Source organism: Equus asinus, chromosome 1, assembly GCF_041296235.1.
Source record: "Equus asinus isolate D_3611 breed Donkey chromosome 1, EquAss-T2T_v2, whole genome shotgun sequence".
In the NCBI taxonomy this organism is placed as follows: domain Eukaryota; kingdom Metazoa; phylum Chordata; class Mammalia; order Perissodactyla; family Equidae; genus Equus; species Equus asinus.
The window spans coordinates 98,562,377-98,578,944 of NC_091790.1; the positions used below are offsets into that span (position 1 = coordinate 98,562,377).

The 16,568-nt window shown below is 49.0% G+C and overlaps 1 protein-coding gene across 9 annotated transcripts in view; it reads left to right on the forward strand.

Annotated features, from left to right (window-relative positions):
* Positions 1–16,568, forward strand: part of TNS3 (tensin 3) — a 260,333-nt gene that overhangs the window by 192,232 nt on the left and 51,533 nt on the right. For 8 of the 9 annotated variants that reach the window (XM_044778177.2, XM_070501724.1, XM_070501804.1 and 5 more), the window contains 3 exons: positions 5,861–6,033; positions 7,021–7,147; positions 7,231–7,314. The exons of the other annotated variant lie outside the window; for it this stretch is intronic. In XM_044778177.2, coding sequence (XP_044634112.2) covers positions 5,861–6,033; positions 7,021–7,147; positions 7,231–7,314 — 384 coding nt within the window. The remainder of the gene's footprint in view (positions 1–5,860; positions 6,034–7,020; positions 7,148–7,230; positions 7,315–16,568) is intronic. 9 annotated transcript variants of the gene reach the window in all.

The window sequence follows — 16,568 nt, forward strand, 5'->3', positions numbered from 1 at the left end:
GCAGCTTCAGTGTGAGACAGCTCTCAGCGCAGGTGAACTTGTGGTGCCTGGAGACGAAATGTCTGCCTCCCTGCTGTTGGGAGGCTCCGGTCCTTCTGCCCTGCTGCTACGCATGGGGGCCCTGACATCAGTCTGCGAGATGGCAGGGCTTGTGCACACCTGAGGTCCAGCCCAGGGCCCCGCTGCACTGGGCATCTCCACGGGGGTCACCAGCAAGCCTCTTCTTGAGTTCCCTAGAGGTGGGCTGGTTGGAGCCCTGGGCGGGCCCTGTGCAGGGTCCTGTGCCAAATGCAGCTGGAGGTGTCAGCCAGCAGCTCCCGAGGAGAAGAAAGCCTTTGGCAGCACCTGCCTGCTCCCAGCCCCTGCAAATGATCCATGGACCAACTCCCCAAGATCGAGATGCTGGTGATTCCTCCTCAGCTTAGAGGAAGACCAGGATGGAAAGTGACGCCCAAGAACACTCAGGGCCCCTGGTTTTCTGTTAGCGCCTCCTGACCAGTGGGAAAGAGCTTGTTTTACACGGAGGTGAGGTGCTCCAGAAACAGGGCAGTGAGGCTGGTCTGAGAGGTGAGCTGCCTCCCTGGTATCGAGAACACAAGCATAAATGTGTGCGCCATCTGGGGCAGAGTGAGTCGGGGCAGCGTGCAGCTGTGGGCTGTGCTGGAGCACCGAGGGGGTGTGTGAGAGAGTGTTTATGACCTATTGAGAGAGTGTGTGTGAGATAGTGCGTGTAAGTCTTTGTCAGAGGTTGTGCGTGAGAGTGTGAATGTTTGCAAGAGACTTGTGAGAGAGTGGGAGTATTGTGTGAAAGTGTGTGTTTGTGAGAGACTGTGAGTATGAGTGGATGTGTGTGAATGAGTTTGTGATAGTGTAAGAAAGTGTGTTTGTGAGAGACGGAGTATGAGAATGTATGAGAATGTATGAGTGTGTATGAGTTTGTGAATGTTGTGTTAGAGTGTGAAATTATGAGTGTGTGTGAACGAGTGTGTGTGTAAGTGTGTGTAACTTTGCGAGAGGTTGTGTGAGAGTGTGAATGTGTGTGAATGAGTGCATTTGTGTGTTGTGTTAAAGTATGAGAGACTATATGTGTGAGAGACTGTGATGAGAATGTGTGAGTATTGTGGGAAAGTGGGTATGAGTGTGTGTTTGTGAGAGACTGAGAATGTGTGAGAGTGTGTGAGAGATTATATGTGTGAGACAGTGCGAGTGTGAGAGAGAGGGAACTGGGGCAGGTGTTCAATTACTCTCACCCTTGGCCTGTCGAGGGTGCCCTTTGAAATATTGTGTCCTCCTTGTTGCAAAAAGAAGGAAGAACCTTCTGGAATCCCGCTCAGAGCTGCATCTGGAAAGTGGGACCTGTCCTAGCAAACTTTTGCTGCCGGGCCCTCCAGGTCTCCCTTGCTCCTTCTTCTCACACGGGGCAGACGTGGGCGGCTGTGGCCTGGCTGCCGTCGGGGTCTGCCCTGGTGCTGGTGGTGGTTGTGTGGGGCCGCACTGGTGGAATGTTCTGGGTGCTGGACTTGGCATCAGGGACCCGGGTGGAATTCTGGTCACTGCTGCATGTGCTGTTACCTTTTGTAACCTTGGACCCATCCTGGAAGCAGCTCTTAAGGTCCTTTGTCTGAAGAACAGAATCAAGGCCTCGCTGGGCAAGGCCTGCCTTGGGCCTTTGCTGAATGACGAGGAGTGTGAGCGCAGGCAGCGCCGTGCGTGTGTCTCAGCCTCCCCGAGACACAGTCCGGCTCTCCCTAACGACTCCACCCGGCTTGTCTCTGAGCATGCTGGTGCAGAAAAGCGTGTCCCACAGGGCTTCCTCTTATCTCATGAGGCGATCTGGCCACCAGACATGGTGCACTTAGAACGAAAAGTTTGTTGATCAAACTCGTGAGTTTGTGGATCTAAGCATGGAAAGTAATACGAGCACAGAATGAGCGAAGCGTGTAGGGGGATTCGGTACAGGCAGCACAGAGTAACACAATGTAAAGAAACCTTGTTCTTCCTAAAGACAATCCATATCTTATTTCTCTAATATTAAAGGTATTACATATTGTTAGTGAAAACTTTGGAAAATAGAGATAGTTACACAAAATATTAAAAGTACCTAGAATTCCACAAACCCGAGAGAACCTCTTATAAACATTTTGGTTCATTTCTTTATTTTTAAAATAAAAATGAAGTCATACTATAAAGTACACATTCAGCCCTGTGCTCCAGAAGGAAGGTCCCCCTTTCTCAGCCCAGTGTCCCCTCCATCATCCATGTTAATCATTATTAATCCTTTAGGTGCTGACAGGACCACGAGGCTGTGTGGGCAGGCGGTGCCTCCCTGGGCCCGAGGGTGCTGTCTGCTCTGCAGAGTCTTTTTGAGGTGGAAGGGGATGTTGTTGCCTCCCTGGTTGACCCACCCGTTATTTGGCACCGCTGGGTGAGGAAAAGCGACCCAAAGGGGTATGCTTTGCATTTGTGGTTTTTCCGTCAGATGCACGGGGCCACAAGTCCTCACGTCTGTGACTTCCCATGTGGGGTAGGGCAGGTCCAGACCCAAGACCCCGTTTCCCTCGTGTGTAAAAATGACATGGTGCACCACTTTAATTTTGTGACTGCGGGATTTTCTGTGTGCGAGCGCATGCCCAGGCTCGGCCCAGGGCTGTCGTGAGGTAAGCCTCGCTCTCCTTTCTGCTCTCTTCCCTTGTCACTGCCACCGGGCAGCAGCTGGCACATGCTCGCCCCTCCTGGCGCTGTGGCTGCATCTTACACCTGTCTCATCTCTCCAGGAGTTTCACACTGGGATGCAGACAGTGCAGGAAAACTCTGCTGTCCACGACTGTGGTCTGAGAGGAGGGCAGGTCTGTCACCGGAGAGGCCTGGCCTCCTATGACCCTGGTGCCTGTGTCTTTGCCTCTTTGGGAAGGGAAACCGTGTCCTGCGGGGTGAGAGACTTCTGTGCAGGTCACAGCCTGGAAACAGGGCCCCCTGTCTTCTTGTGCATGTGCCCCTGATTCCATTCTCTCAGCAGTGGCCAAGCCCTGTTCTGGGGGCAGACCCTCAGCGCTGTCTGTGACCCCCTGTGACCGTGCTCCTGCAGGCTCTGGAGCCATCCTCCTGCCTGTCCCAGCAGCTGGATTCTAAGTGCTGATCCGCGCAGAGGGTGGACCCTATAGCTGTGCTGGACCAGGTGCCGTGTTACCCAGGTTTCAGTGAGGGCACTTGATAATAAGGACACTTTATAGGAGAGACTTCTAAGGGAAGACATGTCTATCTGTTGTCTTAATTTATGCCTGACAGAGAGAGAAAATCTAGAAACTGCTGAATGGCTGCATTCAGTCGGGACGGTTCGGGGGCCACTCAGGGCGGCTGTTCCAGGGCCTCATCTCGGGGAAGCCTGGGCGGAGGCTACTTGTCCGCTCTGCATCAGCTACAGGACACACCACGTTCCCGCTGCTCTGACGCAGAAGCATTAAAGGAGACTTTGAAGAGAGTTTAAAAAGTCTAGGGCTCCTGCTCAGAACCTCCTTTTTCAGTTCCGCGTATTCCCTTTGGGACCCTGGTCCCATCTGGACGTATTTTTACAGAGGTGCCTCTGCAGAGCATCCACGAGGCCGTGCTGGCTGGTTTTAAACTAATGAGCGACCGCGCACTGCAAGGGGCCTTGGTTCTGAAGCACACTGGTTGAAAGGTCAGGGCTGAGGTCACAGTGCGTTGATGTCTGCGTCCTGGTCCCCTTCCCCAGGCCAGGGGGCAGGGTTTCAGGGAACACATCCTTACCCTCTGCACCTTTCTGGGGCTTCACGTTGTGCAGTGCGTTGGTGTGGTGTCACTGTCATTTGCAGTAAAACACGTTTATTACCTTGCACGTTGAACAGAAGCAATATACATCCCCGTCCCCAAAATCCCTTCTCCAGAAGGAAGGCTTACAAGCAGTGTGGCTTCTGGATTTCTCGAGTGTGATGGCCAAGGTTGTCACTGAGCCCCCAGTGCACAATTACGGGGGGATGCCTTTTGGGTGGGCGATTTCTCTGGATGAAGCGCTCGGGGCTCTGTGTTACCCCACAGCCTTTGTGGAATGGGGCAGGGCTCCAGTCCTCAGGGGTCAGGCTCCACAGCCTCCTCCTTCCTGTCACTGACGCCACGAGTGTCTGCCTCTGCCCCCTGGGCATCTTTAGTGTCCAGATGAAAATGCCCCAGTTGGGGGGCCAGCCTCCATCTGCGGCCTCACCCTCCACCCCTCTGCACACGTGCCCTCCCTAGAGGGCTCAGGTGCATGTGGCGGGCAGGTCTGTGGCGGGCAAGTCCCAGACAAGTAGGGCCTGGTCCCCCCTGCTGGACAGCGCACATCTCCTGGAGGGTGGGAGCCTGAGGAGGGAGAGGGAAGAGGACCACAGGATGGTGGTGGCACTATGGAAGTGTGCTGTTGTGTTATGAGGACTATCGGTGTGCTGTTGTGTTAACAGGCTTGTCTGTGTGCAGTTGTGTTAAAGCTGTTTCATCCTCACCGCAGCTTTTCTCTCCAGGGGAGAAAAGAGAGTAAGCTTTGTGCTCATGCTCATTTTACAGTGAACGGGGCTGGACTCCTCCTGCAACTGGTGAGGGGTGGAGGAGAGCCTGCAAGTCCCAAGTCCTAATGTGCTCTCCCCTCCCGCCTCCAGGCTCTCTCTGTGGGGGCAGCTGTTGGGAACTGGAGGGAGGGAGTCAGGAGGGGAGGAACTAATCTGGGAGGAGACGCACCACTTGGAGACCAGCTTGGATCTTGCTCACTCCGTCACTGGACGTGGCACCAGCTGTGCCCAGCCTGTCTCTGCCCAGGGAGTGGACCAGAGGAGCTGGAGGCTCGAGAAGTGGCACCCTGGAAGGAACCCTGCTCCTCTCCTCACTGGGACAGCAGCTGAGTGTCCTGCCTCCACTGAGTTATCTTCCCCTTAATGTGGCAGCTTTCACATTCCATGCAGCTTCTTAAAGGCCCTGCTCAGGGGGGATGAGGCTTGTCAGGAGTGCCCACATGACAGCGTGGTTCATAACCGGGCACTTGTTTGGGACAGAGTCATTCCAAGGTGAGCCACACGCCTTTAAATGCACCGTCATTGTGACCTTCACAGTTCCAGGGATTGCATATTTTTAGCTTAAATCTGAACTGTAGGGAAAACATGTTTAGGTCTGAATTTTCAGAGTACATCACCAATAGACACATTATCTTACTAATCTGCAGCAGGTTTTCCAAACTGCCTGATCCTAAGATTCCCTGGGAAGAGGTTAAAAATACACAGACTGCAGCCCTCTCCCCCATTTCCCCTCCCCCCGTAAAGCAAGTCTGATTTGAGGGGCTTGGGATCTGTATGGAGAAGAAACGCCTGTGGCGTTTCTTGCACAGGAGAGTTTGGGGGAGTGATGTTGACTGTTCGGTTTGGATTATGCTGTTTTTCCTTCCAGAACTGCTCCTTGTTAAGATTCAAGCTGTCACACGTGGGGCCCTCCCTCCGCTTGAGCCTCTGCAGGCAGGGTGACCCTCACAGGGCTCTGGTCCTGACCTGGGGCACGCACGGCACCTTGCACACAGCCCTGGCATGCGCAGGTCCCTCTGTGCTCAGGTGCCTCAGGTCACACCCAGCACCGTGGGTGCCGCCCTGATGCTGGGTCCTGCCAGGAAGCTGGTTCTGGAAGGACTGGGCTGGCTGGTGGGAGCTGAGGGTCTCTGGGGAGCCCCGTGAGTCTGAGGACACCCCTGGGTTGCATGTTGCCTGCAATAGTGTCAACCAGTGATGAAATAGAAAGCGTCTTCAGGAAGTTTTCAAGTGGAATTTTAGTTAAAGGTCTGCGCACTCCGCGGTGATGAAAGCACCTGCAGCTTGTGTCTCTCTCTGAACAGCCACCTCAGGTGATGAGCCCCTGGGCGTAAGATTCCGGAAGCTGAGCATTGGGCAATATGACAACAGTGCTGAGGGGCAGCCAGCCTTCTCCAAATGCGGATGGGGAAAGGCCACCAGCGCCGACCAGGCTCCAAGCCTGGCACCGTTCCTCTCTACAACAGACACCAAAGAGGTACACACCACCACCCAGGAGCTTGGCCCGAGCTTCTCCCAAGTCCTCGGCCCCCTTCCCCACCGCCCGCCCTCCCCATCTCACAGCCATGGTTCCTCCCTGAAAGGAAAGGGATGTGGGTGGGAGAGCCCAGGTGAGCAGTCAGCCAGCCTGGGGCAAACCTCGCTCTGCTGAGAGCACATGCGGGCCGCGCACCTGGCTGGGTCACCTGAGCCTCTGTGTTCTGATCCATGGAGTGAGGATGAGGTGCGAAGCGGGCAGATGGGTTGTGTGGTTAGAGGTCTCCTGAGCTCACTGGGTGGACAGAGCAGCGAAGGTCAATCAGGTTTCCCCAAAGTCATTGCAGAGGGGCCCCTGAGGGGGAAGCAGGAAGAATGTGGTCTGCGAGGACTGTGACCCTGTGTGACATCAACAGAGCATCTTCCAGGAGGTATAGTCAAGGCTTTTAGTCAGAATTGAAGTAAGACAGGTCGGCGAACCCAAAAATGGTGGCTCCTCTCAAATTAGGGTTTTATTTATTCTCAAGATAGAAAACTAGGAACCCAGAATCGACGAGAAAGGAAAGTCAGTCCTGGCCTTAAAGAAGCAAAACCAGCGGTGCTGCTTGGACATGTCCATCCAGCATTTTCTATCCCGTGGGTTAAATTGATGGGGTTCTGTACATAGCTGTGAGCATAGAGTAGGAAGAGAGGATCTTATCCTGCCTTTTCACAGAATGCTGGAAGACTCACTTTCCCCATGCTATACACGCTTGCCAACTCCGCTTACCAGCTGTGTGACGCAGTAAACAGATGCACCCTAAGATACTTCCCTCTTACTGTTATTGAAGCTTTTTCCACTTTTCTGTGGCTGCAAGAGACGGGGCTGTGCATCCAGAACTTGGCCGCCTGTCCCCACTCTCAGATGATGGCTGGCTCAGTGGGCTGGCTGGGGGCCCTCCTGCTGTCTGCAGCGGCCGTCACCTGACTGCCCCCGTGCTACTTTCAGACGGTGGTCACCGCGTATCCCCCAGACCTCGATGGGATTGATGGCAGGATCTTCTCTCCAACCAAAAGTGGCAGTGAGTCCATTTCTTCCACACCAGCGTTCCCAGTGTCTCCAGAAACACCATACGGTAAGAAAGGGCAAAGCCTGCCATGTTCAGTCCCCCGCTCAGGGAGGAGACTGGAACAGCTTCCGTTCTGCTTTCTCTTCCAGTGACAGCCTCCCCACATCATCCCCCATTCAGCCCACCCAGGCCACAGATGGGCAGCGCCGGCAGTCTATACAAAGGAGCTCATGGTAAGAAACCCACCTACTCTTCTCGCTCTGAGCACCGCCTTGCATGGCCCGCATTTGTACAAATGTGTCCTCTCATGCAGAAATATTTCCATGTATGTCACATCTCAGAAGCTTCAGAAGTGAGGATGGCTCTCGCTGGAGAAGGTGTGGGTGGGCTGTGAAGCCGCTGGGGGCTAGCAACAGTGTTGACTCTACCCGGCCTCCAGCGGGCGTGTTCTGTTCAGCACCTCCGTGAGTCTGTCTGCCGAGATGCGCATTCATGGGAAGGGTGATGCTCTCGGCAGCTGAGCATCAGTGCTTTTCAACTCCTCGTGATGTTCCTTGGAGCTGAAAGAGGAAACTGGAACACCCGTCCCACCCTTTACAGAGAAAGGAAGGCCCCCAGAGGGCAGCGAGCTCCCTGCTCCGTGCTGCATGGCTGCCCTAGACTTGTCCATGGCCTGCTCAGACTTGTCCTGGCTCCTTAGGTCCTTGACACTTGGTCATTGTCCTGGATCTCCCCAGGAGCAACAACTTTTGGGATGGCTCAGCTTCTGGGATGGCTCTGTTGCATCCCTCAGACACTTTCCATACTCGGCATCCTGTCCAAGTATGCACCGCCTGGGAGAGGGAGCGTTAATGGGGTGGGGAAGGGGTTGCTCAGCAGCCTTTCCTTCTGGACATTCCAGCCTCTGGAATCTAGGACGGGCCTGACCTCAGGCAGATGGAGTGGGGGTGTAAAGCCCTACGTACGTTTTAAAATTGCTTTTCTTTGTAATTGTAGATTCTTTAAGCTGTTTCTTTTCTCCCTGGGGAAAGCAAGGGCGGGCTCCCACTGTGGTCGTCAGTCATGCTTCTTGGGAGTAGGACATTGATGTTGTGTTTAAATCCTACCTCTTACCCAAGAGTGGTTTAGTGATGACAGCCAACTCCATGTTCCCTCTTCCTGCAGAGAAAACCAGATCCATGTGTCACTTAGTGGAAGGGCCATCTTTCTTCTAAAGTCTCGTTTATGGTTTTAGGACCTAAATGCTTTTCTTTATACACAGAGCGTAGCAGTTAACCTGCCCGTCTTTCTCAGCAGATGTGACTGAAATACAAGCTAAGAAAACCTGTGCGCACTGTTGTTGCACCTGTCTGTATGTTATGTGAGCATCACAGGAGAAGAGGTGTCTGTGTTCCACTAGGCATTAACAGGCAGGCTTACCCATACGTAGCCACGTGTCTGTTCTTCTGTATTTTAGTAATAGAGGCAAAAGTAAACAAAGGGACGCTGCCTCTGTCTCCTCACAGCCCCCTCCTACTCCCTGAGTCCACCACGATTGATGGCTAATTTGAACGTATTCAATGGGTTTGAACTAGAACCCATCCCTGTGACATGGAATTCAGTCAGATTCTCACAACTCCGAGACCAGGTTCATTGGAAACACACTAGTGACAGCAGTGGAAGGGGGATCATAAGCCCCAGGAAAGAAAATACCAGAAAAACTTTTAAATTCACTAAAAGCCCCTGACGTAGGCTTTTATGGTCATTATGTAGAGCATCAGGGGAATATTGAACCCTCCTAAACTTGAGAAAGGCCTGGGAAGCTGAACAAGGTTGGTGTGCCCAATGTGGGATGCCCAGAGCTGTGCACGTGGATGCTGTGCTGACATTCCAGCCTGGAGCATTGGGGCAGACATGGGCTGACTTGTCTGTATGTGACAATGGGGCCCTGCAAGCCCAGCACGTAGTAGGCTTCAGTGCAGCCCGTACATCCTAAGTATATTCTGTGTGTAAATATCCACATGAAGAAGTAGGGTTTTGATTTCAAATATAAAAAGCAAATTACAGCTATTTAATTTTAAGAAGCTGTATGAGTCTTGTAGATTTTTATTTTGTTGGTCCCCGATGATGTTGGTCTGTGAAGAGCACAGAGACGCACAACATTCACTTCAGAGGTGCGGCAGCCCAGGCAGAGCACAGAGAGCCCAGCTGGTGCCGGGGATCCCGTGCGCTCTGCAACGCCAGGTTGGACGGTCGACCCCTCTGAGACACAACAAGGACAGCGGTAGCTCACAAGTACAGACCACCTGCAGCTACGTATGCCTCGTCTTCCTCTTTACAGCATGATTGCCTTTAATCTTGCGGTCACATTATAGGGGTTGCTCTGCCTGTTATCTCATTGACAGAGGAGGAAATTGACACAGAGAAGTTTAAGCAAGTTGCCTGAGCCACACAGCTGATAAATGGCAAAGCCAGAATTCCAGACCAGTCAGCCTCACTTCACAGCCATGGACTTTTTGTTCCAAATCATCAGATTAGACAGGGCTTGTTTTTCACTTCGTCTCATCTAAACTGGTAGTGATATAAAGTCAGTACTGAAAAAGCACAGGGAAAGTATCAGAGGTTTAGATTTAAGTTCGGTCGTGGAATGACCATGACTTGTATGCTTACTGACCTTCTGACCCTGTTTCCTTATCTACAAATACAGACAATAAAACCTCATCCGTGACCACTGTGCAGTCTCGGGGAGTGTCTGCAGGCATCTAGCATAATGCCTGGTTCTGAATCATTTAGAGCTAGATACTGACGTGTGTATACATGAGAGTATCTGCTTTAAATGACCATTGGGAGAGTGGCTCTAACTTCCTGGAAGGTGGCATGGGCATGCTTTTCCCTCTTCCTCCTGCTAAGTACAACTAAAACTCTGTGCAGTTATGTACAATAAATGCCGTAAGACTGAGAGGCGGAGAGAAGGTGGCAGACTGGCCGTGGGCATTAGGACCACGAAACCTGAGTGGACCACATCCCGGGCCGTGAAACAAACTTCAACAGATTGGAAAGAGTTGACACCACACAGAGCGTGTTCTCCTACCATACTGGAACCAACGGAGAAATCGGTAACAGAAAGATCACAGGCAAATCTCCAGACACCTGGAAACAAAACAACACACTTACAAATAGTCCATAAGTCCAAGAGGAAGTCTCCAGGGAAATAACAAACCATATCAAACTGAAGAAAATGAAGATAAAACATATCAAAATTGATGGGACAGAGCTAAAGCAGTGGTGAAAAGAAAATTTATGGCAGTAAATACATACACTGGAAAAGAAGCAAAGTCTGAAATGAAGAGTTTGGACTCTTGCCTCCAGAACCTCGAAAAAGAAGAGCAAAATAAACGAAAGGCAAGCAGATGGAAGGAAATAGTAAAAATATAAGCAGAAATCAAGGGTATTATAAATAGAGAAACAACAGAGAAAATAAATGAAAGAACGAGCTGCTGCTTTGGAAGGATCAATAAAATTGACAGATCTCCAGCAAGGCTGACAAAAAAGAGGGAAGACACAAATTATTAATATCAGGAATGAAACAGGGCTGTCACTGAAGACCCTGCAGACTCCAAAAGGACAGTAAGGAATGTTAGAAGCACCTCTACACACATAGTGTTTAATGAGAAGCACAGACTGTGACAACTCACCCAATAACAAATAGACAAGTTGAATACCTTGTGACTTTTAAGGAAATTGGACTAGTAATTTACAAACTCCCCAAAAAGAAATCACCAGCCCCAGATGATATCACTGGAGAATTTTACCAAACCTTTAAAAAGAATTAACCCTAATTCTATATAATACCGTCTGGAAAATAGAAGAGCAGGGAACACACTATTTTATTTTCTTATTTTATGAAGCTAGTGTTACCCTGATACCAAAACCAGACAAAGATAACAAAAAAAAGAAAACTGTAGATTAATATCCCTTATGAACATAGACACAGAAATCCCTAACAAAATATAAGCAAATAGAGTTCAGTAAAATATAAAAGAACTACACACCGTGGCCAGCTGAGATTTGTTCCAGGTATGCAAGGCTGGCTCCATATTTGAACATCCACCAATGTGATCCACCATATTAAATTAAGGTGATTTCTTCAGGCTAAAGAAGAAAAATCACATGATTGTATCAATAGAAGCAAAAAAAGCATTTGATGAAATTCACACCTATTGACGATTAATAACTCCCAGCAAAATAACACAGAAGGGAACTTGTCAACCTCATAAGAAGCATCCACAAAAATCCTGTAGCTGACGCCACTCTTATTCAACATCGTGCTGGAAGTTCTCCAGGGGCATAATACAAGAAAAGGCAATAAAACACAGCAGATTGGAATGAAGAAATAAAACTGTCCCTTTTGCAGATGGCATGATTGTTTATGTAGAAAATCCCAAGGAATCTACGAAAAAACCTCCTAGAACAAATAAGTGAATCCAGTAAGGTTGCAGGATACAAGATAAACCACACAAAAACCAAGTGTATTTCTACATGCCATTAATGAACATATGGAAACCTAAATTAAAAATATAATGCCATTTATAATACGTCAGAAAAATGAAATACTTAGGTATAAACCTAACAAAACGTGAACAGAACTTGTAAGCTGAAAACTGTACAATGTTGATGAAAGAAATCAAAGGATATCTAAAAAATAAATGCAGAGATACAATGTTCATGAGTTAGAAAACTCAACCTAGTAAAGATGTTAATTCTTCCCTGATTGATATACAGTTTTAACACAATTCCTATCAAAATCCCAACTAGATATTTTATATACATATATATATATATATATATATATATATATATCTCCTAAAATTTACATGGAAAGGCAAAGGAACTAGAATAGCTAAAATCATTTTGAAAAAGAATAAAGTGGGATGAAGAGGTTTTCCTAATTTCTAGGCTTATTTTACATAGAGCTACTGTAGTCAAGACGTAGGTGGAAGCATAGACATAGAGACTCATGGAACAGAACAGAAGACCCAAAAATAGGCCCATACAAACATGCCCAACTGATTTTTTTTAAAAAGGTGCAAAATCAAGTCAATGAAGGAAGGAAAGCCTTTCAACAATAGTGCTCAAGCCTTTGGGCACCCACAGTAAAAAAATGAACAATGACCAAAGCCTCACATTTTATTAAAAATTTACTTAAAATGGATCACAAACTTAAATGTAAAATGTAAAACTGTTCAATTTTGGGGGAAGAAAATAGGAGAAAATCTTTGAGATCCAGACTAGGCAAGAGTTCTTCGATTAGCACCAAAGGGACAATCCATAAATGTAAAAATTGATAAATCAGACTTCATCAAAATTGAAAACTTTTCCTATGGAAAGAACCTGTTCAGAGGATAAAAGGACAAACTACAGACTGGCAGAAAATACTTGCATTCTAAGTACTCCGCAGTAAAGAAACAAGCAATGCAATTAGAAAACAGACAAAAGAAATGAGGAGACATTACATTAGAGAGGACGTACGGATGGCAGATGGTCACATGGGAAGATGTTCAATATCACTAGCCATCAGTGAAATGCAAATTAAAACTGCGATGAGGTTTCACTACATGCCTATCAGAACGGCTAAAATAAAAAATATTGTCAACACCCGTTGCTGGTGAGGATGTGGAAAAACTGGATTTCTCAGTCATTGCTGGTGGGAATGCAGAATAGTGCAGCTCTCTGGGAAACGGTTTGGCACTTTCTTAAAAAAAACTAAACATACAACTACCATGAGACTCAGCAATTGCACTCCTGGGTTTTTTTTGTTTTTTCTTTTTAAAGATTTTATTTTACTTTTTTTCTCCCCAAAGCCCCCTGGTACATAGTTGTATATTCTTCGTTGTGGGTCCTTCTAGTTGTGGCATGTGGGATGCTGCCTCAGCGTGGTTTGATGAGCAATGCCATGTCCGCGCCCAGGATTCGAACCAACAAAACACTGGGCTGCCTGCAGTGGAGCGCGCGAACTTAACCACTCGGCCACGGGGCCAGCCCCGCACTCCTGGGTTTTTATCTCAAGAAATAGACTTATGTTGACACAAAAGCTACGCACAAATGTTTAGAGCAGCTTTATTTTTAATAGCCCCAAAGTGGAAACAACCTCGATCTCCTTCAACAGCTGAATGGTTAAACAACCTGGAGTCCATCCACACCATGGGACACAGCTCAGCAATGAAAAGGAACAAAATATAGATGCGTGCAGCAACCTGGATGAACCTCCAGAGCAAAGTCATTCCCCAGAGTGACATGGCATTCCATTCATGTAACAGTCTTTAAATGGCAAAATTATAGAAATGGAGAACAGATTGGTATTTTCTACGGTTAGGAGAGGCAAAGGTGGCAGGGAAGTGGGGGTGGCTATAAAGGGCCACGCGAGGGAGCCCCGTGGGGTGGGAATGTTCCGTATCTTGACTGTCAACATACTGGTATAGTTTTGCAAGATATTACCATGGGGGGAAACTGGATAAAGGGTAGAGGGGACATCTGTGTAATTCCTTACAACTGCATGTGAATCTATAATGATCTCAAAATTAAAAGTTTAATTTAGAATTGCATTAGGGAATATGGTGTCGATGTGGTTGAAACAGTATTGGCTATGAGTTGATGATAGTTGAAGCTGGGTGACGTCCACGTGGAGGTTCCTCTTACTATTCTGCTTACTTTTGTATTTGTTTGGAATTTTCTATAATGAAAAGTTAAGGTATAAAGTAAAGGAATACTTGGTGTTGAGTGAATGCATATGAGGTCCACCCATGTGTCTTGAGCACTTCTTCTCATCAGATGCTCTGCCAGGCTGACGTGAGCCCAGAGGGCTCTCCTAGAGGTGCAACGGGTAGAGCAGGGAGGGATCCAGTGATCCCACAATGGGGGAAGACCCCAGAGAGGACAGTAGCACTCTGCCAAATTCTATTGGTTGTTTACCTGGTGAGGGGGTCTGGGAGTTTGAAGGATAGGGAGGGTTAATTAGGAGTTAACCAGGTGAATGGAGGGGGGCATTTGGGATGGAGACACAGCAGCACAGGCCCTGTGGCAGAGGGCACTGCAGATTAGGACAGGCTGGGGACCAGCGGTCTGCAGGGAGTGGAGGTGCGATCTGAGGCTGGGGAGGCAGGGCCGGACCACAGCTGTTCTCTGCAGCCACAGAAGGTGGTGGTGTGGCATCCACAGCAGTGCAAGGTCACTGATGAGACTTAAGATGAGGAGGCGACTGCTCAGATTTCCATTTCACACATCGCTCCAGCTGCTGTATGCAGAACCGCTGTGGGAGCGGGCACTGGGGTGGAGTAGCTCTAGCCAAAATGGTTTCAGAAGAGATGGGAAGAGGTGGGTGCAGTTGTGGGAGATTCAGGGAGTGCAGTCAACTGGCCTTCAGAGGATGGACTTGGCTTGATGACTATTTCTGATTTTGTTGCTATTATTATTGTGTCTACTACATTCTGGCTTCTTTTTAGTTAGTACGAAGTTAGCATAACACACATAAAATCCCTCTGTATGTCTTAGTACGTCAAACTTACCTTAGTACTGGTTTAGTCGGCATAAACCCAGATGTGTGAGGTTATTTCCCAGACAATCAGCAGGACAGGTGTCAAAGAGAAGCAGAGCCGGACACTAGTTAGAGCTGGTGAAGACAGATTTTATTTGGTCCTGTTGCAGTAGGGAAAGAGCTGAGCTAAATTCCAAATGTGGCAGAGACAGCTGGGGATTTATAGCCAAAAAGCAGAGCGACAGAGTCAGCGGGTGGAAATTACCAAGAAGAACATCAAGGGGAGAGGGATTCTTGCTAAACTGGCCTCCAGGTTCCTGCTGAAGACAGGCAAAGGGCATAGACTTCCAGGGTGGGGGTGAGGAACTTGATCAGGTAGCCAGTATGGGTGCTAATTTAGCAGATGCCTGGATGCCCAGATGACCGGGCCCTCCAAAGACAGACAGGGATGGCCAAGGTCGAGGCCTTGTGGAGAAGAGGCTCCCAGGAGCCTGACTCAAGATTTGATCCAGGAGGAGAATTGGTCTCAGGCTGGGCCCACCTTATGCCGTCTAACCCAGCAGTGCGACGCCGAGTGCGCTTGCCTTCATTCCACGTTTCACATGTCCTCTGTTTGTGTCCTTCCTGGTCCTCTGGGCACCCATGTCCCAGGAGCCTGTCTGGGCCACCCCCTGCCACAAGCACCTCACACATACCCCGCACCAGAAACCAACACCTCTGTAGTAAACAAGCAAAGTAAACAAAAAGCAAGCCCAAGTGACAGCTGGGTTTCTTAATAGATGGCTAAATTAGGAGTGGAGAAGGTCCATGTGGGTCAGCCCAGAGTAGCCTGCCCTTCCCAGACACGTGCTCCTGTGGCATACTCGTGTGCCCCAGCGTGTTCCTCTTTTTTAAATGACAGCACCCACTCCAAGAAAGGGAGGGGCATTTAAATATTTGCTCTAATAATTAATAGTTAAATATGAACTCAAATACAGTTTAATTCTCCAAGGAGTGTCTTGGTGGTAACTTGAAGGATTGGGGACACGTCACAGGAGATGACAGAGCAGCTGTAGGCATGGGGAGGACGGCTGGCACCTGGAGGTGGACCATGTTATGAGGGTCCTGTGAGATCTCCTGTCTGACGGAATACTGTGAGCTCCGTGAGGACAGGGACCGACAGGTCTTTCCCACCTGGGACCCTCAAGCAGGAGCCTGGAAGGGCACCCCTCAGGGTGGTCCATCTGTTAAATGCATCTCTGACACGTCCTATGTTACACCCCGGCAAACACATGAATGTGGGGCCACCATCAGACTTTTCAGAAATTTGTGATTTATAATAAGACATATATATTTGGTTTTTCTTCCTTTTCTGGCACAGAGCTCCTAAAAGTCTTGGAATTTCCTAAGTGATGAGAGAAACAAAGGGTCTTTTGTTATGTGAATGAGATGACTTGGAAGGGATGGCAGCCAGGGGAGCCAGCCATGTGATTAGAGGGTTGGAACTCTCAGTCCCACCTTTGACCTCTGGGGAGGACAGTCAGTCACCAATGGCTCATGATTTTATCAGTCGTGCCTAAGTAGTGAAGCCTCCATATAAACCCAAGAGGATGAGCTTCTGGGTTGCTGAACACAAGGAGGTGCTGGGAGAGTGGCATGTCACAGCTCTTCCTGAGTTATATCCTTTTAGAATAAACCTGTGATCTAGCAAGTAAAATGTTTCTCTGAGTTCTGTAAACTGCTGTAGCAAATTAATGGAACCCAAGGAAGGGATTGTGGGAACCTCCGATCTATAGCCTGTCAGAGCACAGGTGACAACCTGGCCTTGTGATTGGCCTCTGAGGTGGAGGCGGTCTTGTGGGACTGAGCCCTTACCCTGTGGGGTGTGACGCTCTCTCCAGGCAGAGAATGACAGAATGGAGTGGAATTGTAGGACGCCCGGCTGGTGTCGGAGCATTGCCTGTTGGTGAGGGGAAACCAAATGGGAACTGGGTGCAG